General features: G+C 44.2%; 2 protein-coding genes across 10 annotated transcripts in view; one reads left to right on the plus strand and one right to left on the minus strand.

Annotated features, from left to right (window-relative positions):
• Positions 1–76: 76 nt before the first annotated feature.
• On the plus strand, positions 77–6,079 carry LOC121078874 (CMP-N-acetylneuraminate-beta-galactosamide-alpha-2,3-sialyltransferase 2-like). Of its 4 annotated transcripts, none has more exons than XM_040575488.1 (7): positions 77–1,124; positions 1,870–2,151; positions 2,348–2,538; positions 2,668–2,847; positions 3,244–3,289; positions 3,615–3,734; positions 4,042–6,079. In XM_040575488.1, the coding sequence occupies exons 2-7, from the start codon at positions 1,882–1,884 to the stop codon at positions 4,285–4,287; spliced, it is 1,053 nt and encodes a 350-aa protein (XP_040431422.1). In that variant the 5' UTR covers positions 77–1,124; positions 1,870–1,881; the 3' UTR covers positions 4,288–6,079. The 4 variants fall into 4 exon arrangements, with proteins under 4 accessions (XP_040431422.1, XP_040431421.1, XP_040431424.1 ...); XM_040575487.1 differs by having other exon boundaries at positions 79–852; XM_040575490.1 differs by having other exon boundaries at positions 84–1,124; positions 4,181–6,079.
• A 1,214-nt stretch (positions 6,080–7,293) lies between these two features.
• The window catches only part of ERGIC3 (ERGIC and golgi 3), a 52,142-nt gene continuing 37,079 nt past the window's right edge, over positions 7,294–22,356 (minus strand). For 4 of the 6 annotated variants that reach the window (XM_040575482.1, XM_040575480.1, XM_040575481.1 and 1 more), the window contains 7 exons: positions 19,711–19,725; positions 16,095–16,126; positions 15,357–15,453; positions 13,275–13,339; positions 9,742–9,878; positions 8,718–8,773; positions 7,294–7,397 (listed from right to left, as the gene is read on the minus strand). In XM_040575482.1, the coding sequence (XP_040431416.1) occupies positions 7,318–7,397; positions 8,718–8,773; positions 9,742–9,878; positions 13,275–13,339; positions 15,357–15,453; positions 16,095–16,126; positions 19,711–19,725 (482 nt within the window). In that variant the 3' untranslated portion in view covers positions 7,294–7,317. The remainder of the gene's footprint in view (positions 7,398–8,717; positions 8,774–9,741; positions 9,879–13,274; positions 13,340–15,356; positions 15,454–16,094; positions 16,127–19,710; positions 19,726–22,356) is intronic. The other 2 variants (XM_040575483.1, XM_040575485.1) reach the window with 1 other exon arrangement.

A 22,356-nucleotide genomic window follows, 5' to 3' on the forward strand; every position in this document is an offset into this window, starting at 1 on the left:
GGATCACAGCACCCTGGGAGCCCCTTTCCCGTCTGCGGGTCTGGGGAGCAACGTCCCTTGGGATGTGAGTCCCTTGGAGTGAGGCCAGGGACAGGTCTATAGGCTGCTGGTACGCCCCAGTACCATGGCTGCACTGCACTTCTGGGTGTGGGGCGTTTCAGCTGCCACAGGGGTGTGGGTGGCCCTGCTGCAGAGGTCCCGTCAGCAGAGCGGGGGCTGTGTGAGACTGCTTGTCCCTGCCCCCCACTCCACAGGGCCCTGCCCCAAGCCTCTTGCCTGCGAGGGGTGACTGCAAAAAGCTTCATGAACTAGTCACGGTGCTGCCTGATTCCCCTGGCTCTGGGCTTAATGGAGCTGCTGGCACTGACTGTGTGGCCCTCAGCCAGAGCATCCTCCCTCAGGGGCTGCGGGTTAATAAACCCAAGACTGCAAGCTCCTGAACCAGCTTCCCTCCTTCCCTGGGTGACTGCAGGCCTGGCAGGCGTGTCGGAGGGATGCTCTGTGCCTCCATCACAGCTGCTGCTGGGGGGGGGGCACAAGCTGACATCGCAGGCTCGGCACTGGGGAGTCTTTGGGGTGCAGAGCTGCCATTTCACGGCCAGCTGTGAGGCTGCACTTCCTGCACAGCCGTGGCTGCGCTTCCGGAGTGCTGGTAGTGGCTTGTGCGCACTTCCCCTTGAGAAGTAGCATTTCAGTTGCCCGTGGAAGGACCGGCAGGGAGTGACTGCCCAGGACCAGCCAAATCTCCCACCTCTGCTCTTGGCTCAGACACCTAGGAGGAGCGGTTTTGCCATCGGGGGCACATTGCGCAGGTCCATTTTTGGGCAGCTGGCTGGACACCACGGAGAGCAGGTATGTCTGTGCTGCAGAAAATGGTTATTGTGGAGACATGAAGCCAGTGGTCACCCGTGGTCCTGTCTCTGGCCTGGATTTGCCAGCAAGGAGGGGGCTGTGGGGAGCACAGAAGCCCTCCCCCCCCCCGTGAGGGGCAGGAGTGGGTCCCTGTCCTTCAGCTTTCCCAGTGCAGTGGTGAACCCCCAACCTGCTGCTCTTGACACCAAGGCAGAGGCTGCGCCGCTGTCCTGCTCGTGCACTCACGTGGCTGCCTTGGCCCATGGAGTCAGGTACTGAGATGCTGGGCATGCTGTGGGGATGAAAAAAAACCTTTTTATTCTGACTAACTTTATGCGAGTCCTTTTAGATGGAGGACAGGAACGTCACTCGCAGCTAGGGATTGAAGAAAGGTGCGCGCGCGCGCACGCACACACACACATATGCACCAGTTACCACTTCTTGGTCCTCCTCCCTGCCGGTGGAGATTTGGTGCTCTTGAAGCCTCAGAGTCCCTGGGCCACCAGGGAGCGAGCGCCTGGCCAGCCATGCAGCACCTGCATGCTCCACTCCCTGAGTGGTGGCGGGGAGGCTTCCTGCAGGGAGGCTGCCCGGCTCTCTGCCCGCATGGGGAGGTGGTGTGGGAGGCACGGGAGCCGCTTTACTGGTGCACAGCTTCTGCTTTGGAGGGAGCCAGAGGCAGGCTCAGGGCTGAGATGAAGAAGCTTTGCCACCACTCATCTGTAGCATCATTCACCAATGCTAAAAGTGCAGCAGGCAGAGCATGGCGCCTGGCACAGCATGTGTTGCCAGCTGGCCCTGACCTGACCTGCGTAACTGTGACAGTGTCAGGAGCAGAGCACAGCAATAAGGCCATTGAACGGTTTGGAAAGGAGACCCATATTTCAGGTCTATAGTGGGAAGGTGAGTGGCGAAGTGGTCGCAGGATGGGACTCCGGTGTGTCCCAGGAGGCTGGGCAGAGTCCTGCTCCTGCCAGCAGTACCACTGCCACCAATCCTGGTGCCATCTCGCTGCAGGTGGCATGAGGGATGCAGTGCCGGAAGCGCACGCAGGTGGTGCTGGCCCTGTGCCTGCTGCTCGTGCTGTGGCAGTCTTTCCAAGCCTCCATTTCTGGCCTTGGCCACCTTCTGTTCACTCCCTCCCTCTTCGCTGCCCATCGCCCACTCCAGCCCACCGCCCGCTGCTCCCCCAGCACCAACACCTCTGCCTGGTTCAACGCTCACTACAACACCGCCGTGGGGCCCCTGCTGACAGGCGCAGCCCACGAGCTCTCCCCGGATGTGGTTCAGTGGTGGCTGGTGAGTGGGCGCGTGGGTGGGTGCTTGAGGGCTTTCCTGGGCTCCCCAAATACGCATTCAGAGGGTTCTTCCATGCCCATTGCTCCCCCCCCCCCCCCCCCCCCATCCCCCTCATCCTTCTCCATGGCACTCAGGGAGGAGGGAGGGCTCCAGGCTGGGGGGCTGATGCCATCTGTCCCTGCCTGTGCTCCCCCAGACCCTGCAGGGCCCCCCCAGCAGCACCCAGCTCCAGGCCATAATCCAGGAGCTTTTCACCGTCCTTCCGGCCCCGAAGGGAAGCGTGTGGGACCCATCCCAATGCAGGCGCTGCGCTGTGGTGGGCAACTCAGGGCGGCTGAAGGGGTCCCGCCATGGCCCACGGATTGATGCCCACGACTGGGTGCTGAGGTGGGTGACATGAGGGTTCACATCCCCTCCTTGCTGCTGGCCAGGGTCAAACTACATCCCTGCCCAGCAGCCTGGGTCTAGCATGGCATGCACCTTCGTTATTGGACATGCCTTCCTGCTCTCCCACAGGATGAACAGAGCCAAGACAGCAGGCTTTGAAATGGATGTTGGCACGAGGACAACCCATCACTTCATGTACCCAGAGAGTGCGATGAACCTCTGGCCTGGCGTCCACCTTGTCCTAGTGCCCTTTAAGCCTCTGGACCTGAAGTGGGTGACCAGTGCCTTCTCCACAGGAGAGCTCTCACAGTACGTCACCTCCACTGTCCTGGGGCCTTGGGGATGGGATCGCTCATGCTGAGGAGCCTGGAGCATGGTGTAGGAGGCGAAGGGCTCAGAGTCCCTTGTCAAGGGCTCTGCCCCCTCTGCACTGCAGTGTGGGGAACCAGGTGCTGAGAGGTCCCCACAGGTCTTGGGCATCCTGCATCCCTGTAGCCCCATGAGCAGGATGGTGTCTGTCCCCGCTGCAGAGCTGTGGGCTTGATGTTTCCCTTTCCAAGGCCAGGCCAGGGGACACCACGGGGCCAGCCCAGGGGCTGGGGGGTGCCATTGGGCCAGGTGCTGGTGGTCGCAGCACACCAGCTACTCCTGAAGGATTGGCAGCTCAGGTGTCTTACACTCATGGCTGTCCTCTGGCTTTTGCAGCACCTACGTGAGAGTGAAACAGTTCATCAAAGCTGACAGAAACAAGGTAAGGGCTGGGCAGGCACCTAGTGAGCATCCCCCTCTGCTCAAGCACCTGATGCTTGGGCTCTGGGACAAGGGGGATGAGGGGTTGATGGCCACCAGTGACCTGGCATCACTATTGGCTGTGAGGTGACCCCAGAAGCTTCTGCAAGGCAGTGCAGGATTTACAGCCAACTCCTCACAGCCAGGCAGAGACTGGGCTTGCTTTTTGGGAAGGAGGCAGCAAGTGGGGTGGGGGCAGAGCTGGCAAGAGGGAGGACTCGTGTCTGTGCTGGTGGCAGGGCCTGGCTGTCCCATTTGCAGCTCATTGCTGCTCTGCCCTTGCTCAGGTGCTGATCCTGAACCCGGCTTTCCTCAAGTACATCCATGAGACCTGGCTGCAGGGCCACGGCAGGTATCCCTCCACTGGCTTCACAGCGCTGCTCTTTGCCTTGCACACCTGCCAACAGGTGAGTGCAACCACAGGTGCTCTGCTCTCACGGGGAGAAGGCTTTTCCTTGCAGCTGTGGAGAATTTCCTTTGCTGCAAGTTGTCTGTCACCCCTCCTGTCTTTTTTGCTGGGTCTGGATCCAGCTCCCCTGTAACACCACGCTGGTGCAGGGAGGCTCAAACTGGATGCAGCAGTCAACCCACAGCCTCCCAGCGTGGAGTGTGGGTGGACATTTGTGGCCCTCAGCTGCTGGCCACGCTCTTGCTGGTGGAGCTCGGGACTTGGTCAGCTTGGCTGTGCCCCCTCACCCCATCCGTTTCCCCCAGGCCCTGGTGCTCTGTGCCCAGAGAGGGCTTCTCCCACTCTGCAGTGATGCCTCTGCAAAAGGGGGAGGCAGGCACTTGCTGCAGGCTCTTGGGCAGACCGAGTGCCCACGCAGCAATGGCTCTGCTGGCCTGCCCGCAGGTCTCTGTGTTTGGCTTTGGAGCAGACAGCAAAGGGAACTGGCATCACTACTGGGAAGAAAACCGTTGGTCTGGAGCCTTTCGCAGGACGAGGGTCCACGACGCTGATGTTGAATTCAGCCTCATCCAGAGACTGGCAGCTGAAGGCAGAATTTTATTCTACAAATGACATATCCAAGAAACTGAAGCCAAGCTGTTAGCACAAGAACTGGCTGCTGGCAGCTGGCGCAGCTCTGTAGCTTGCTTCTCCCCTGCGCTGCTGTGTGCCTGGGCTGGCCGTTGCACCTGGCCAGGGGTCTTGGTGCTGGTGCTGGGCCCACCAGCTTGGCTCCGCAAGCACGAGTGGCAGTGGGAGCTCAGTTTAGCCAGGAGGATGTTTTCTGCAGGTCCAGGTCTTCACCAACCAGGACACCAAGGGGCAGAAGTGGGGCTCACTGCCTGCTTTCAGAGCTCTAAGACTGCGTGGGTTACGTCCCAGGGAGGTTGCAACTGTGGCCATGTTCACGCAGCCGGCTGTGCCAATGCATCTGTCCATGTGCTGGGGCTGAAATTTGCCCCCACTGATGGCTTTGGGGGAGGTTTATTGCTGTTCTTTGGGCAGGCAGAGAGGGGCATCTTCCCTTCCTGTTTTTTTTTTTTATAACTAAGGAGTATTTTCATATTGTATCAAAGGAGACTAAGACATGAAAAAAATCAAGTATGGTAAGTCTGAATACAGCAGACTTAAGTACAGCTGAAATGATCATATGTTGAATAAACTTTGAAAGCACACGTGGAGCTATTATTTGTTTTACTGTACTGCTCTAAAAAGACAGTGCACTTGATCTCAGCCCTTTTCTGTACAAAAAGATCACAGACCCTGAAGCCTGAGCTCCATGAAATAGGTTTCCTCCTCCAGAGCAAGATTAGCAGAAGCTGCAATTGCTGGCGCTCTGCCTCCCTGACCAGGGACAGAAGCAAGCACCTCCCCACGCTCCATTTTTTGCTGATGCACTGGAACACACACTCCCTGTTTTGCAAGCAGGCTGCTAAATTCAAAAGCTTTAGCCACTCAGTCCAAGCAGATTCTTTTAAAGCAGCTGCAAAGAAATAGTTTTTCAAATGTCTTCTGAGAAACATGCCAAGCATGGGACTACTCAGACCCCTGCTACTCATTCTGCTCCGCAGAGTGCAGTGACCAACACAGCAGCTTGCCATTTCCTTTCAGTCACAAACATGAATGTCCTTGAATCAGACCAAGCTTTGTCATTGTTACATCATATTAGTAACTTGGAAAGTCACCAGATCTCAACTGCTCATCAGCTTCCATTTTATAGCAGAAACCTGTTATCATCCCTGATCTAACCATTAGCTTCACCTAATTTCTGCCTCTCCAGGTAGAATCCCCATTTCTCTGCAAGTTTTGCTTCTCCTTTAAGGATCCCTCAGCACTTTCTATGCAAACACAGTACAATTAAACTGCCATCTCTCTGCTCTATCCCCTGTCTGCAAACCAGATGTTGCTCTCTGTTATCTGGGCCCCCAGAGAATGCAAGTCTTGCACTTACCCTGCCCGTCGCCTTCCTTGTGTCTTCTCCAGGTGCTAAGCAGTGCTCTGTGTGATGCTCTCCATTGGTTTTCTGAGGTTTACAAGTAACTGGCTTTCTTGCCAAAGTCAAGTGATTAGCTGCTTTAACAGTGAGTTAAACTCTTACTATGTTATTTCCATTTATTTTCACACTCTTGATTATTCTTTCAAATTTAGTTACAAACCTGTGTGCTCTGATGAGTGACTGAAGGGCCTAGAGCAGTTCAGCTCACTTTCTGTTCCCAGTAACACAGATACTATCTTCCCTTCTCACGCTGCAGTAGAACAATATGACCCTGACCTGACGGACTTATTAAATATCCTTGTTTCAAATATGTTTCCTACAAACTCATTTTTTCTAGCTTGGAGATTAATGAGTCACCTTATCCACACCTCAAATCGCTTCTCCCCCTGATTGAAAAACGTAGTTTTTTATAGTACCTATTTTGAAGGTCTGTTCAACTAATTAAAAAAACAAAAGCATCATTTGATTCTGTGCCTGTCATACTCACCATGCACTGCTGGAATAAACTGTACCAATCACTCAGACTAAGTTTAAAGTTAACACCAAAGTAAATTTAGAGCCGAGATTTAAGAGCACTGAGTCTGTTTTGCCTCAAAATAAGTCAGGAATTCATATATTTTATTTTTGCCTTCTTGTTTTCAATTTTCTCCCACTATAGTTTTACATACCAACCACTTCACTCACTTGTGTAGATCATTATAAAGAAAAAAAAAATCACCATCATAATATCTTCACACTCTCCCACATTGCAGGTATTTTTTATTATAATTTCCAATTCAGTACCAGGATTGGTTCAAATAATTTAATTATTCTTCCAAATGCTTTACCAAAACACAGAGGATGGATTTTATTACAAAATATAAACAGAGGGGAAGTGCAAACACAATCCAATTTTAAAATTATTTAAAACTCCAGATGCTTTTTTTTTTCCTGAAACATTAACTTGCATCTTTCCTAAGAGCAATCTGAAGCATCTGCAATGCCCCATCATACAGAAAGCACATCCTGAGTGCCAGGCCTCATCACGTTGCCCTGGACAGCTGCAAGGAAAGCACATGGGATTCAGCACATTTCCACAGAGATCTGGCATACACTGTCAGCACATTCAGAAACTTTTTAAAGAATAATTTAAAAAGGATGGATGGCATTGCCAGAAAGTTTATTTGATGTCAACTACAATCCATCGCAGGTCTCACGACAATATAGTACATTATTCCTGGAGTCAAAAAGAATGCAGTATCTCCATCAGCTCTTTCAGGGGGCAAACTGGATGAACATGGACTGACACAAAAGGGCTTTTACAGTAGGGTCTGCACAGCCAGACAAGATGGCTAATGAATCTTTATAGCAGCAAGTTTCAAGCAGTTCAATCCATAAATTAATGCCAAACAAAGGATGATGAGACATTAAGAGCAGTTGGGGCCATCTGGTAATTCCAAACCTCTTCTCATGTGCACTCAGAAGATCACATATATTTTGAAAATCCTGTTTAGTTCTCCTTACAGGTTTGTTTTTTTTTTAACGTGTGGGTGAGGTCACTGCTTATTTATATTGCCTTCCCGAGTTCGATTTTCTTCTGGATGGCACGTGCTGAATGATAGATCAAGGAGTCAATGAATCCTGCAACTGAAAGGAAAAATCAGATCAAGCCAGAGAAGCCTCATAGAGGGATCAACTCTCACAGAAAGAAAAAAAAAATCCTTCTGTCAGTGGAAAGGGATTCAAGTTCCGCCAAGACAGAAAGCAGCTGCTGCTGCTCAGAAGACTAAAGTCTTCATCTCATTAGGAGAGACAAGATCCAGCTTGCAGGGCAGAGGTGACCATGCTTCTCCAGAAAAAGATCACTCAAAGAAGTAAAAATGAGGCAAAGATGAATCACATATGCTTACCGATGAATTAGAAAAGTTTGGAAAAGAAGCTGATTCTGCAAACTTTATATCATTCTACTACCACCCTGATCCAGCTTGCCAAGGGAATGTTTTCCATTTTTTGCTTGTTTCCAGTAATCTTAAAAGTAAGCTCTTCTACCTGATAAAACACGTTGCCCTTTACAGATGCCCCTTCTAGGAGATTGCAATGATTACCCACCAAGGACACAAAATAAACTGATGCTTTAATACTTTCTGCAGTATTTTCCCCAAATCTCTCCAGCCAGTACACTGAAGGTGCCTGTTAACTTGGTGCTTGTTTGTGACCACAGAAAAGGTCTACTGCACCCCCAAATCCTGACAACCCTGCATCTATCAAGGTGGCTTTCACAATACAGGAACTCTGAGCTCCTGCCTAGCTCCCTCTCTTTTTCTTGAGGGTACACAGGGTAACTTACACATTGAAACATTACACATTGAAAATATCTTTGCCAGTAAGCAAAGATATTTTCAATGCCTTTATGAAGCTTCATTTTTATTTTATTCAACAATCTAAGAAAGAAGTGGTTACTTGGCTCTGCACAAATACAGACATTTTAATGCTAGTTAGAGTAGCAGCTAAAATGGGAACTGGTTCTTCTATTCAAAGGTTGGACTAGATGATCTTAGAGGTCTTTTCCAACCTGAATGATTCTATTACTGTAGAATATAGAACTACTAGTCTTGCTATCCGGTCTTTCAGTAACACCCGTGGTGACTGTCTTTTGCCCTGAAAGTATTTCTACTTGTGGAACCAATTTGATGCTCTAACAAAAAAAGCTGTTACACAGCTGATTTGATCTGTCCTCTAGCCAAGAAAACAGTACAGATTTCAAATAGTATATGAAAGACCACATTATTTGAAAACAAAATATCAGATACTCCCATAGCTCTGTAGAACATCTTGTATCCCCTCCTGAAGGCTGAAATCACCTTTCCCCAGTAGACAGGGGTTTATCACCAGTCATGAAGACTCTAGAAAGAATAAGATGGCAAGTGCTTACTCCTTAGAGAGAGAAAAAAATTAAAGGTGCAATACCTGTAAATATGCCACCAACAATGGCACAAACTCCTGTGAGAAAGTGTGTGAAGGGCCTAAAATGAGGAAAAGAATTTGAACAATCAGCACCAGTTCAGTATGACAAGTAACAATTAATACAAACCGATTCATAATTATCATTATATTAACTATACTACGTAAGCATGCATTATATAAATATTAACAACTGACAATAGGTTCAACAATTAAATAACCCCTGTTGGCTACAGGACGACATTCATCACTGAAACTTTTACTTAGAAGCACCACTGTATTCAGTGCACTCTAATGAGCTCAGTGGCAACCCCAGGAAGCAAGTACTGAATTAATAAACCTAAAGGATGGCATTTCATTGCTAAGATTTCAGCCACCTGTGCTCAGACAGAATGCACAGACTGCTGTAACAGAAAAAAGAAATCCCTAAGCACATATTAATACATTGTAAGGTATAGAATTTGGCTGTGCAAAGCTTTGACAGCTGCAACTCCTTCCATTTCCCTGCAATTACAAACCTGTGATTAAATAAGGACCTGGAAAGAAGCACCAGGTTTCACACTGACTACAACATGAAGAAAAGCTACAGCAAATGCAGAGTAAGTAAACAAGTTGGATTGGAGCAGGTGCCACTATAGGTGCTTGTAAGGTGTTATTGGACAGTGAAAATGATAAATTGCATTTGTATCTATTGGTCACGTTGGCTTTGCTATATAAAAGTAGTTTTCCTATTATAAAAGACTTTGAGGAAATTAGCCTAAACTAAGAACCATTATATCAGACTTCTATACTTCTCCATCCTGATACTGGATTAAAACATTCCAGGGAGTATTGGAAAATCCCAGATCTGTTTTAGATGTTCATAGTAAAAGGAACTGCACTGGGGAGTGCCTCATCCTCTCTGCTGACTGTAGAGGAGCTTGGCTGACTCTCAGGCATCTGCAGTCACATCTAAGTGAGGACAGTGTTTTAAGCTATGCAAAATGACAAAATCAACACAATGAACGAAATACATTGAAATGTCTCTTACCTGTGTTTCTCTGTCAGCTTCACCATCATGGGTGACAGTTCATATAGCACAAATACACCAGGCAGACCTTGGTCTCCTATTAGCCCGTTGGCTATTTTCTCATGTCGTGTAACTGAAAACTGGTTAGTCCTTACCACCTAGCAGGAAACAAAAGCAGCAAGCATTGTTTTGTTAACAAGGAGTAGCAAAGGCTACTAAAACACAAGTTCAGTGAACCACATCAGTGTTGTCCTGCCCCCTCAACTTGTAGGGTCCTGCCAGTAGTCATGGTGCTAAGAGTCATAAGCAGCACCATCAGAATTAGGTCTATTTTTACTACAGGGTATTTATTGGCTAAATCCACATTTAGCCTAAAGAACAAGCTATGCATCAGTCTCCAGGCTGGATTGTTCTGGTCTCTGCTGGCAAGTAACTGGGATAAGCTGTTTTTCTCAACCTCAACCCGAAGTCCATGTCAACCTCTGCCAATCTGCAGTCCACCTAAGCATGCTTCAGGAGACGGGACTGATGTACAGACTGGGGACAGGTTAGATTCCTGTGGCGCTGATCTGTTTGACTTCTTAAGTCTATTGGCTTAGCTTTACCTTGTGCTGTCACTCTCACCATTTCAAGTCCATAAATACTGTAACAGCTAACGACTGAGACCCTCTAAGAGTCAACATTTGAAGTACTGAGCTCCCACCCAATCCGATGAAAAATCATCTCATATGAAGCATCGGGAGACAATGTTGAATGCTGAGAGAGGCCTGCCATTAGCAGATGAATTTAAACAGAAATAGCAGGAAGTGAATGTTCAGACACCATTCTGTGAAGCATAAATGGAATACGGCAGAAAGGGTATCACACAACCCTGGTATCTGCAGTTTGAGAAGGCTATATATATTCAAGAGTGAGGAAAGAAAATAAATAATATATAAAGGCAGGAGAGCTTTAGGGCTACAGAAGGATGAAGATCACTCATCTTTGTACAAATCAAAGATCACCCTGCTATATTATTCTGTGCCCTGCAATTCTTCTACAGGTTGTTTATACCATTCCTATTCTTACAGGAAATAAATTGACTTTCTATAAAATTAAATTATGTTTTGTCATCCCTAACTGGCTATCTGACAAATTATAATTAAAGCTGAAAAAGATGCTATCCAGTTTCTTTATCAAATTCTACATTTGGGGCTTCCAAGTACTGACTGTCTAAGACAGGTCATGGTACACATATGGTAACACACGTTGATCCACAGTTACCAGTTATCCACAGTTAGCATCATGGTTTGCATGGATTCCTCCCCTGGAGACTAAAAGCAATTATTTTGACAGAAGATGTCCTTTGAAAACTGAATCATGGATCTACATGTGAGATTTCCTCTAGAGAATCGTAATCCATGGTATACCGGGAGATGGTTATAAGAACAGGGCTCCAAATTAACTATCCCTCGTACATAAGGAATTTAAATAATTCACAAAAACTGCAGAAGTATCCTGAATCCAAGTAGAATGAGCTTCAGATATGGCCTGAAGGTTCTCTCAATACCACCTCATAGCAAGTAACTTCTATCCAACTTCCAGGAAAAATGGATGGGTCCAAGAAAGGCAGGGTATTTAAAAAAGAGTGGTCTACTGCAGGATTTATCGCGAGAACTGATTCCTGCAAATAGCTTCAGTCTGTAGGACAGATGAAGAAACACAACTTATGTCTACCTCTCCAATGGATTCTGTTATATTGTCCCACTCACACTGCTGTAGGATAGTTTTGCTTGAGCGTCTGTATTGCATCTACTGTGGACATGTGGCTCCTCAGATCTGTGGGTCCTGGCACAGGTCTCGGTGCATAACTAATAATTTGCTGGTGATATAAATTCCAAAGTGCCTAAAGCAATACGAAGGCTGTGTTGACATGCAGTAGTAGTATGTTGCTCTGACTGCAAGGATGTATGCTGCATGCCTGAGAATGGCAGCAGTTTGGGCAAAGAGCAGGAAGGTGTAAGGGCTCCCAGTGTTGTGGGGTTTGTAGAGTGTTATAAGACTGTGCACGACAAGGGAGTCAAATTCATGGATAGTTTCATCCATGTGCAGACCAATTCTTGCACTAAACAAGCCCCAGAACCACACCTGGGGTTCACCTCAGAGGAAACTAGTTCAGTGTTAAAGCGAAGCTGGGAATGGACCATGCATATAGCATAGGAGATACAGAACCAAAGCCTGGGATACAGTAGGGAAGCTAAGCCATTTTGTGTGTGAATGCATGCAAAGGTATTGGGGCAGATGGTATTTCTGTCTCTTCCTCACAGGGTTAGATGAGCATACTGGGTACCAATGGTAGTGAAGTCTACACAACAGTAGAGCTCTCACCTCTCCTGGTGTTCACTTTGCAATAGAAACAATGATTTCCATCATTCTCCTGCCCTAAGACTATGGAGGGGCCTAGATCGTGATAACTGTCATTGTTTTTTTGTTCCTTTGTTTTTTTAAGAAGAGGTCCTCTGTAGCACCCAAGATCCCCTAAAGAATGACAGCAACCAAAGTAAATGCTTCAAAATGAATGAAAGAAATTACAGTTGTTCCTGCTGTCTCAGGTGGGTTAAGAATAGAGCATATGTTTGTTGCTGTTCTCAGGATCTTCATATCATCTTGATATTTCTTCAGAAATTTGTTTATCTTAGCCATCCCAAAAGAAGGACATATTCTGAAAGTGGGACTGGAAATCTAGCCACCCTCTTTTGGAGGCTAAAGTAGAGTTTTTAAATTGGAGACAAGCTCATCTTGTGTTATTCTCCAAATAACACTTTTAGGATCTCCTTGGTGCTTTGACTTCTCCTGAGCAGACACTAGGAGGGATTCATGAGGGAACATAATGAAAATGGTATGGTCACTTTGAACTAGGTGGGATGGAGGCTGAAATCTGCTTAATCACTGTAGCAACATTATAGATGACATTACACCATAGAAACTTGTTTTTGCTGAGGCTGCAATACGAAGGAAGTTGAATAATTTGTCTTGCTTCCACCAGAGGTCAGACACAGTCAGAATCAGAATATGAGGACTAAAGTCTGAAGGCTTTCAGTTGCTTTATATGGTGAGGAAGTGGATTATCTGCTATGTCAAAAGAAGAAAAAAAAACTAAGAACCATGTTTCAGATCTGCAAATGCCAATTATCCCTACTGAATTACTGCTTATGTCTTGTATAGAGTTGGGCATGAGAGAGCTGAAGCCACCCAATACATGTTTGGAATAAACAAATATTAAAATATACAAAAATAAACTAGGAGAGGAAAAATATGTCATTGCACAGAATCTTCCTGGGATCCTATCCTGTGCTGCAGGCTGTGAAAAAGAATTGAGCTGAGGCCGCTTCATTTCTTGTACCTATGGTACAGGCAGAGTGTTACGCAGGTATGACCACAATAGATATTGCTATTAAAGTATAACCTCATCTCCTGTTTAAGTGGGTGTATATGTAACAAGAAAAGACAGAAGAATAACATGTAGATTTATGATTTTTATAAAAAGCCAAAGCAACAGGAATAAAGGTACTTACTTCACCGTCTACCTTCATATAAACTGTGGGGACCACTTTGACAAAATACTGAAACATCATGGAAGCTACAAGCAAAGACACAGAGACATGATTAATAACCTGTGATAAATGGTGAAGAGCTGGAAAGTTTATCTTACAAGTTAGTTAGGCACAAACTGATTTTGTTCAGGAATATATTTTTGTGCAATAGCTACTGGAGGCTTTCAATGACAGTAAAATTACTGTCTGACACTAGGTTTTCCTTTTTCCAAGGTGAATATGGTTCCTGTTCCAACTAAAACTGAAACAACCAGCATTGTCACAGAATCACAGAATGGTTAAGTTGGAAGGGACCTCTAGAAGTCATCTGGTCCAACCCCCCTGCTCAAGCAGAGCCACCTGGAGCAACTGTCCAGGACTACATCCAGATGGCTTCTGAAGATCTCCAAGGAGGGAGACTCCACAACCTCTCTGGGCAAAAACTGTGCCAGGGCTCCACCACCCGCAGAGCACAATAGTCCTTCCTGATGTTTAGATGGAACCTCTGTGTTCCAGTTTGTGCCTACTGCCTCTTGTCCTGGCACTGGGCACCACTGAAAATAGCATAGTTCTGTCTTCATTTTTTCTTCCCTTCAGGTATTTATACACATTGATAAGATCTCCCCTGAGCATTCTCTTCTCCAGGCTGAACAGTCCCAAACTTTGGCCTAGGTGAAAACCTTTTTTTAAACCACTTATCATACTATAGTTTTTACCAGTACAACTTCTTTTTGAAAATTCTTACTCTACGACATGAAAACCTTTACATTTAACAGCATCGTCCTACAAAAACATACTCAACTCTAAATAAGCAACCTATATCAATTTCAATTAACACAATCTCCTGATGACAAACATCAAGTTTCTACAGGATAAAGAGGAACATCTGGATCAGTGAATAGAAAATAGAAGTAGAATTCCCTCTGGTACCTCAGACCAGCCAGTTCCTTCAGTTCTCTTAAAAAAAATGGAAGGTAGCGATCACTTTGAAAATCAGTTTTCTCAGAAATTCCCTAGAGAATATTACTCATCCATTTCTACAGAAGTAATTCTCACATAAAATATCCTTAGCTGGTGTGCAATAAACATAAATTTGACCTGCAATCTACTTCGCCCACTTCTTTTCTGGAAAACACCTTCAGTCTTAGTAATTCCTCAAGAATTTGCCAGCTGTTTAGCTGATGCCCAGCATGGAAAGCTTTAGCCTACAGAGAATTTTACCAACCAGATACAGGTTCCCCCTCATAGTTTGTTACTCCACAGAAAAATAACAGCATCATGGCATCCTTTCATTTTTCTGTATTTTATTTTAAGCACCACTCTTTTATTTGGGTAGAACAATTAGAATAGTAAAATAGTTGGTGAAAAATTTTAAAGAACAGATTCAGGTAGGATAACAATCCTACTACCATCTTGAACCAAACAACTTCTCTCTCCAAGCTTTATTACATAACGTAACCTCAAGTGCCTACAAAGACAAAATTTGCAGACTCCAGTGGATCTAAATAATGTGACTAATCTCTGGAGTGGTATATAAAGTAGGTTTGTATGAATAAACCAACATTACAGTTTGAGCAGCAGTGGCTTAAGGAGAGAATTGTCAGAGCTATCCATCAAAGATCAGCAATAGCTAATCTTCAGCTGTTACAGTTGGGTAGATCAAGGTCAGACAGATACCACAGCTCTTCATCAACCATCCATTAGGCTTTTTTTCTCTCCTGTGCCTTCTAGCTATATATTACTGCACACTGTAGCCAGGCAGGGCTCTCCCTCGACTACACATATTGTAGGCGTTTAATAACAACGTGCTGTACCTTCTGTTGTATCTCCATAAACACTGAAAAGAGACATCTTTCAGAAAGGTCACAGAATCAAAACAAAACACGTAGGCCAGTTTGTTCTGGCTGAGTGGAAGCATCTGTTTCAGAAAGAGCACAAGGCGGAGGACTCTGAGTTTTATGCAGTGCTGTCAGGGTTCTTGTTAAAGACTAGGAACTTTGCTCCTCTTCTCATCTAACTCATTAATACAGACACTTAAAAAGATTTCTCTTGGTTGGCTCTTACCTTGCTGTGCAGTGACGTCTGTCCCATCCAGAGGATTCACGATGCCTGGATAATCCCTTCCAAATGAGAGATGTTTGATGTAGTGCGTCATATTGATCTGAAATAGAAATGCTAATAACTCAAACAACTGCACAGCATCCTAGTGGCATGGCAATGGGCCTAAAGTTAATTATTTGTATATTTTTCTGATTGTTGCTCTTGGCAGGTCCTCCCTTACTCTGTACTTCCTAACAGTGAACTCCAAAGCACTTGCTCTTCCTTTTTATTTATGGGAGATTCCAAGATATGGATTCTCCTTTTCCTGTTTGAAATCCCCAGATCTTGGTGCTCTTTCCTCCCATCTGCAGAGCAAGCTCTCCCACCTCCACCCAGCTTTCCACTACTCTTTCAGCTGGTCAGTCATATAGGTAGGGGCATCGTCTGCCTTCCTCCCAGTACAAGGTAAACTCCAACAGATCCAGCAGTAGTTGTGAAAATGTCGATTCTAAAAAGCTGGGAAGCACAGATTAAAGATCAAGACAGCCTTAGGAAGACAGAAGCAGGCTTGCCAGGCAACACAATGATGTTCCACAACACATTTTAGGGCCCTGTGTGAAAGCAGGTTCCAGATCATGCAGATATTTGTAAAACCTAAAGACAGCTGGGATCAATATGCTAAGATCTCAATGTGGCAATGGCAGGGAAATCCAGAAGGAAAACAGACTGAGAGAATTGGGACACTACCTGGAGAACACTTACATTATCAAGTCCGAAGCTCTGGAGGTCATGAACTGTAATAGAAAAATAGTTTAACAATATAGTTCAGACTACGATATCAAGCATATCTATTTACCTTATTTTAGCTATAAGGGAGCTCCCCTTATTCCCATCACTGTTTAAAATGGCAAGAAAATAAGATGGGTTTCGCTCTGGTTTGCAGTAGGATACGTGACAGATGTCACAAATGTCAAAAATGTAAACAAATGTCAAAAGCAAATTTCAGGGGTCAAGCAAGGAAAATTTCACTGTTATCTCAATCACGATCTGACAGCCATTTTAGTTCTTGCTTCACTTCTCTAATTACTGTAAAACATAGAAATATGACATCTAAACTAACAGCTGAGGAGATCATGTGCCTTAATATTGCATCAAAGTGCCCTGAATAAATCACCAGCATCTTAGTAACTCTTAGCAAACTGCCTATGAGCCTTGTTGCCGCTGCCTAGAGAACGCAGAGGAAAAGGAAAAGTCTTTGCAAGGACAGCCTTTCAGCCTGCCCTCTCTCTGACATTTTGCATACAGCAATACAATGACACTGGCAGCACTATACTTCCAGAAGAGACCTGGCAAAGATATTGGCCATGGAAGGCAATGTTAAAAGGAATTCATATATTTTTGTTGGCTACTTAAGCGGCTTTATATAATGCCAGAAGCATCAATCTCAGGATGAAAATATAACTTACAACTAGATTTCAGTAACACTCCTACCAGGTTTATCCAAAGTTGCACAATTATCCTAAAGTAACCCGAGGCTGTGGCACATTTTAACAGGTAAATTCATGTGCTCAGGAAGCCATACTTCACCTTTCACCTACACAAAGAAAAACATACTTCAAAAAATCATGCGCTATTATTTTATGTGTTGATGGGGTCAGATCGCTGATTGCTACATTATTAATGAGGATTAGGAATGCTGTTCTCTTAAAGGATTTTGCAACGCCATCCAGCATAAGGAAGGCTGCAAAGCTGAAGAACTGATTGAAACTAGCCTCTCCTTTAAAACATTTGCTTAACATGAGTATGCTGTGAACTATTTTTTTTCTTAATAACATCTTTCAATAAAGTAATAGAAGCTTTTCTTGTATTTATATAAAAACCTTACTAAAACAAAGATATATAAATATGCAAATCAGAGAATGTATAGTTAGAAAAGGAAACACTCTGCCTGAACTATAGTCTTCCTTCTCCTAAAACTTGCATCTAGGGAGAGCCCCTTGCATTTCACAGCCAAAATGTTTGACGCTTAGGAATCAAGGCTGCAGCCACTGGAATTAAGGCAATGGTTTTGCATTACAAAGAGCTCAAGGCAGCACTGGCATCAGATACACCTGTTGCTGTCTGACAAGTATGCAGACCTATCACTGCATTGTTGTTTGTGTGTCTATGCTGGCAGCTGGATCAAAGACCTCATTTGGATTAAACAACAACAAAAAAAATCTACCACAAATTTGGGAATACATATCAAATAGCGGGTAAAGAAGGGAAGAAAAGAGGTGGCCTCAGTATTACACTACATTTTTTCTTAATAATTACTAGCAATACCATGTAATGTTGCAGTATTACGCAACTAAATCAAGAGTTAAGTGGGTTAGCTGTCCGTTGAGCTGTCCGTTGCACAGAAGTCTTGCTGCCTTTTGTACATACAGCAGCAGACTAACTTTCAGTTAATAACAAAGTTCTACAGAGAAAAGTTACGGCTGTAATGGATCTGCATTTAAACTGGACCTAAAGCCAAAGGAATTAAACAGTCTTTGCTCCTCATTTTTCTGTTGATGGCTCATTCCCCTCCCACCCTCCTCATGGTCACAAACCACATCAGAGAACAAAACTAACCAAACACAAATATCGCTTGATGCAAGGCTATTCTTTCAGCCAGATCAACTTTAAAACAAGGCTAAGCACAAGGCTGCACAAACACTTGTGATGGGCACGAGCCACCTGCATGGGGAGGGACGGGAACTTTCCTCCTGATAGCTGTGCTGGTATGATTATGGTGTTTATCAGTTTTAATGCTTGGGCAGTCACATTTGTTAGTATTTGAAGTGGGAGCTGAGTACTAGTAAGGCTGACAAACCTTACAGTGATAGTAGAGTACCAGAGAAATTCAAGAGAAGAATTTGAGAAAGACTAGTCATTGACTAACCTGTTAAACTAGCTTTATATCGTGCATGACACTAATTTTAATGGTTACAACAATTCAAAATAAAGTTTCCCAAAAGTGCTCTGATGTAATGCTTTCCACAGGTAAAATGCTGATTATTAGCTTTTATAAAACCTCTTCAACAAATGATTTACAACTGCAAAAATGCATGATTCACACATTCAGTTTCCAAAATAGTCTTCCACCAAGCTACAAGTTTATCTTTGATCACTAAGGATACTAAGCACATATGTATATAGTCCAGGTCAGAGAAAAATATTAAGCTAATCACAGCTTGCATAACATAAAACAGCAGCCTATTTAGTGTGCTTAGAGAAGAAACAGTACAAGGTAACAGAACAGATCTTAAGAGACTGTCAGGTAGGACCAGGAATTGTTATTTTTCAAGAAATATAAGCACATTCTCTTCTTTCTGTAGCTGCAGCTAAATGCTTAGCTAGATAAAATAAATCTGTAAAAGATCTTAGGTTTGTCGAGAAGTCTCTCCTTTTTATATAACCTCATTTTTTTCACTGTGTTAGTAACAGTTTTAAGTCTGCTGTCTATCTTAAGAATTCTCTCCATCTTGCATTTCTGACCTGACCAACCACAAAGACTCAGACTCTGTAACTCAGTCCTGTAAAACAGGGTTAAAAGCACTTACTGCCACTTAATAAATCCATTAAAATTGCAAGAAGCCCAAGACACAGCTACCCAAACACGCTGTTCCAAAATGAACTAGGTCACCAATTTTCACACTGGTGATGAATTTTCTGGAATAAAAAAAGCTCTTACAGGAGCACAATGGCAGGAACATGATGATGCATTGTGAAGAGGGCATTGAGGCAGGGAGCAACGCAGAAAATGTTGCAGTCTGGGGAGGGAGAGAGGAGAGTCAGGATCCTGAACCCTCTACCAGATGTTACTGAATGGATACATCACATTTCAATCTGTTATTGCCAGGATTTTCTCACCCTTACAAAAAATCCAATGACTTACAAAATCTTGGAAAACCTTCTACGGAGTATTCGGAGATGAGCAGAGTTGGTGCATGAATTCCCAGGAGAAATTCTCTAGCCTGCTGTACAAATGAGCTTAAACAATATAATTATCCCATCTGACTTCAAAAGGCAGAAGTCCCTCCAACTTGTCACTATGTCCCCCTCAACTACATTATCTGTGTAAAACAACTAGTAATCCACCAACATGTCATCTCCAACACTGACATATCAAATTCATTTAAGTCAAAGATTCTCAACCTTTTCCATCTGACCTCAATTTACCACAGAAGAATGACCTGGGATGGCTCTCCTTTTAGCTTTCAGGAAATCTTCTCAAATCCCAGCCTAGATCAACAGCTCTTCCCAAAGGAGATTTATGGGCACAGCAAATAATAGAAATTAGGTTAGTACTGTAGTAAACAGTATTGAAAAAAAAGGATACAGCAACACTTACTCTCAACAGCGTGCACTGCAAAAATGAGCAGAGTAGGAGAGAAAAGAGAAATATTCAGATCCTTACAATGAAAAGCAGAGACTCAGATACAGCAGCATTTAAAACTTGCACCAAAAAGGGGAAGAAAAATAACTTTAGTGGTGTGCTTTCTAGGCCATGTAAGAAGACCCTCTAGCTAGAGGACTGATATACGGACTAGCAATCATTTAAAGAGTAATGGAGAAACAAAAATGCAGGAATTAATCACTAAAAGGAAAATTACAGCGGGATGTCCATATATGTTAAAGTAAGTCCTGAAGTAGCATGCCAGGTAACACTCCTAGTTATATTTAGATTCCTTCACAGTCTTTCAGTTCCTTAGGGCAAAGGAAAAGTCATTTTAGCAGCAATCAAAGCTATCCAGAGGTGTAGTCAAAGTTTACACTCACAACATATTACCATTCAAAACTAGGTAAGTTTTTTCTTAATCAGACCTGTGCTTCTTTCATCATACCTGGTGCACAGATAAGGTGACAAGCCGCAAGATTATTTTTGTTCACTCTGTTGCAAGATCCCAACAAAGGTGAATACCTGGAAGGATGCGGGGACAGGGGAAACGTATGCTTGGACTGCATATCTCAAAACATACTAATTGGTGTTAAGTAATCGCCTTTTCTGTTGTTGTTTCAAAAGACTGTTCACAAGTACATTCACATTGTATGTGGCTAACCAATAACTTTCACAGATTTATACCTGCATGAAGATGGGCCTCTGAATACTTTACACAGCAACTCCCAGCCCATTCTGCCAAATGCTGCGCTCCTGGTGGTGTTTCTGTGACAGCATCGTTTTTGGTATGGAGGAAGTATGGAAGGTATGGAGAGCCTCCAGACGGCTGCTTGGCAAATGTTAGGCATTCCCAACAAGTAATACAGCTTGAGCTCTGATGGACTATAGTCCAGTGGCAAATGGAAACATCACTTTTTGTGGCAAATTCAACTTGATTTAATTGTAAACAGCTTTGTCTATCTACACAGAAATGGGTGAGACCTTGAGTCTTTCAGCACCAATACAATCAAACCATGAAAGGAGTTTACCAGTGTATAAGGAAAAGTCCTTAGCAATGCTGAGGGTGAAATAATAACCTCAGCCTCCAGTGTTCAGACTGAGGATGAAAATTATTAATTTCCTGGCAGACACTACTTTGGGACATTTGGAACAACAGAATGAGTTCACACAAACACCTCTACGGTAGGAATACCGCACAGGTGATCAACCAGAGGATTTCAATTTCCTCCATGATGAAATTGGGACTTTGACTAATGGGAGGTTTTGATTTCCACCTTTTTTTCCAAGAATGCTGATAAGCATAGAAGAGCTCAGATGAGGTATTTGTGTATGTTGAAGTCTTGAGCAATAGTAACAGCCCCACACCTAGCAGGGTTCTGGGACAGGAGAATAGGAGAAGGGTGCAGTCTCTGCAGCCAAAAGAATTAGTGTGACGGGCTTTTGGTAGCCAATGAGAATATACCAAGGGGCCTAAACAATGATAACCAGTCTTCAGTCAAAGACACTGTCCTTCTTGCAATTCAGCATTCAAACCATTAGAAACTATGTAAAATAAGATCACAGAATCATCTAGGTTGGAAGAGACCTCCAAGATCAGCTAGTCCAGCCTCTGACTTAACACTAACAAGTCCTCCACTAAACCCCTAAACCATATCAGATGGTGCATTAGGTCTCATCCACAGTGTCCAATGATGCTTTCAAGTAGTTTCTGGCTGTCAAATGAATCTATTAGAGAAGGGAATAAGCCTACTCTTAAGTACATGGACAGAACATTAATTAAGGTTTACAACTGAACAGTGAATTTGTGCTCTTAGGGAGCTAATCGTCACAGATTCCTAGTAAAAGCTTGGTGACTCCAAATAGGCTCTTTGCAAAAGCTCTTAAAAAAGAGTTTTCCTATCTTTTGAAAAGAGGGAGATTTCTTTCATTCTTTCTTTCACAGTCACCACCACAAATGAGGAAAACAAGTGGTAATCACAAAAAAAAATTGCCTTCAGAGATACCTTCTTTCCTCCAGTTGACTAGGTAAGGTGCAAGAAAAGCACAAAATTTGGATCCTATTCATAACTGCTTCACTCACAGAAACTGTCACAGTCACTGAAAATCTGTCTTTAGGACAGAGAATGTTCTGAATGTGATCGTCAATGTCAACTTTTTTTTTTAGTCAATCAAAGGAATCAAATTATATATTTTAGGAAAGGTCTCTCAATAAAGCATGATGGGTGATGTCTTCCCTAGAAAACAGTGATGATCACACTTCTGCAACAGAATGGTCCAAAGACAATCTAAAGGTTAAATGAAAAGCCTCAGCTTCCCCTTGATTAGAAGAAATACGGCAAGGAAGAAGGAAGTGATATGAGGTTCATCTCTCTCCTGAGGAAACTATCACTAAGGACATTCCCCCATGCTGGAAACTCACTGCAAAGCTCTACAGCTGAAGCAGGAGATGGCTGCTACGGTACAGACATGGACAGCAGTGGCAGCAGCTCTTGAACCGCAAACCTCAGGAGGTTAAAAAGTTAGATCATTTAATTTAATTGTTTAATCATTCCTTTTTTTTTTTCTGAGATAAAAAAACATTTTTTTGAGGAAAGAAGG

Source organism: Cygnus olor, chromosome 16 (assembly GCF_009769625.2).
Source record: "Cygnus olor isolate bCygOlo1 chromosome 16, bCygOlo1.pri.v2, whole genome shotgun sequence".
In the NCBI taxonomy this organism is placed as follows: Eukaryota; Metazoa; Chordata; class Aves; order Anseriformes; family Anatidae; genus Cygnus; species Cygnus olor.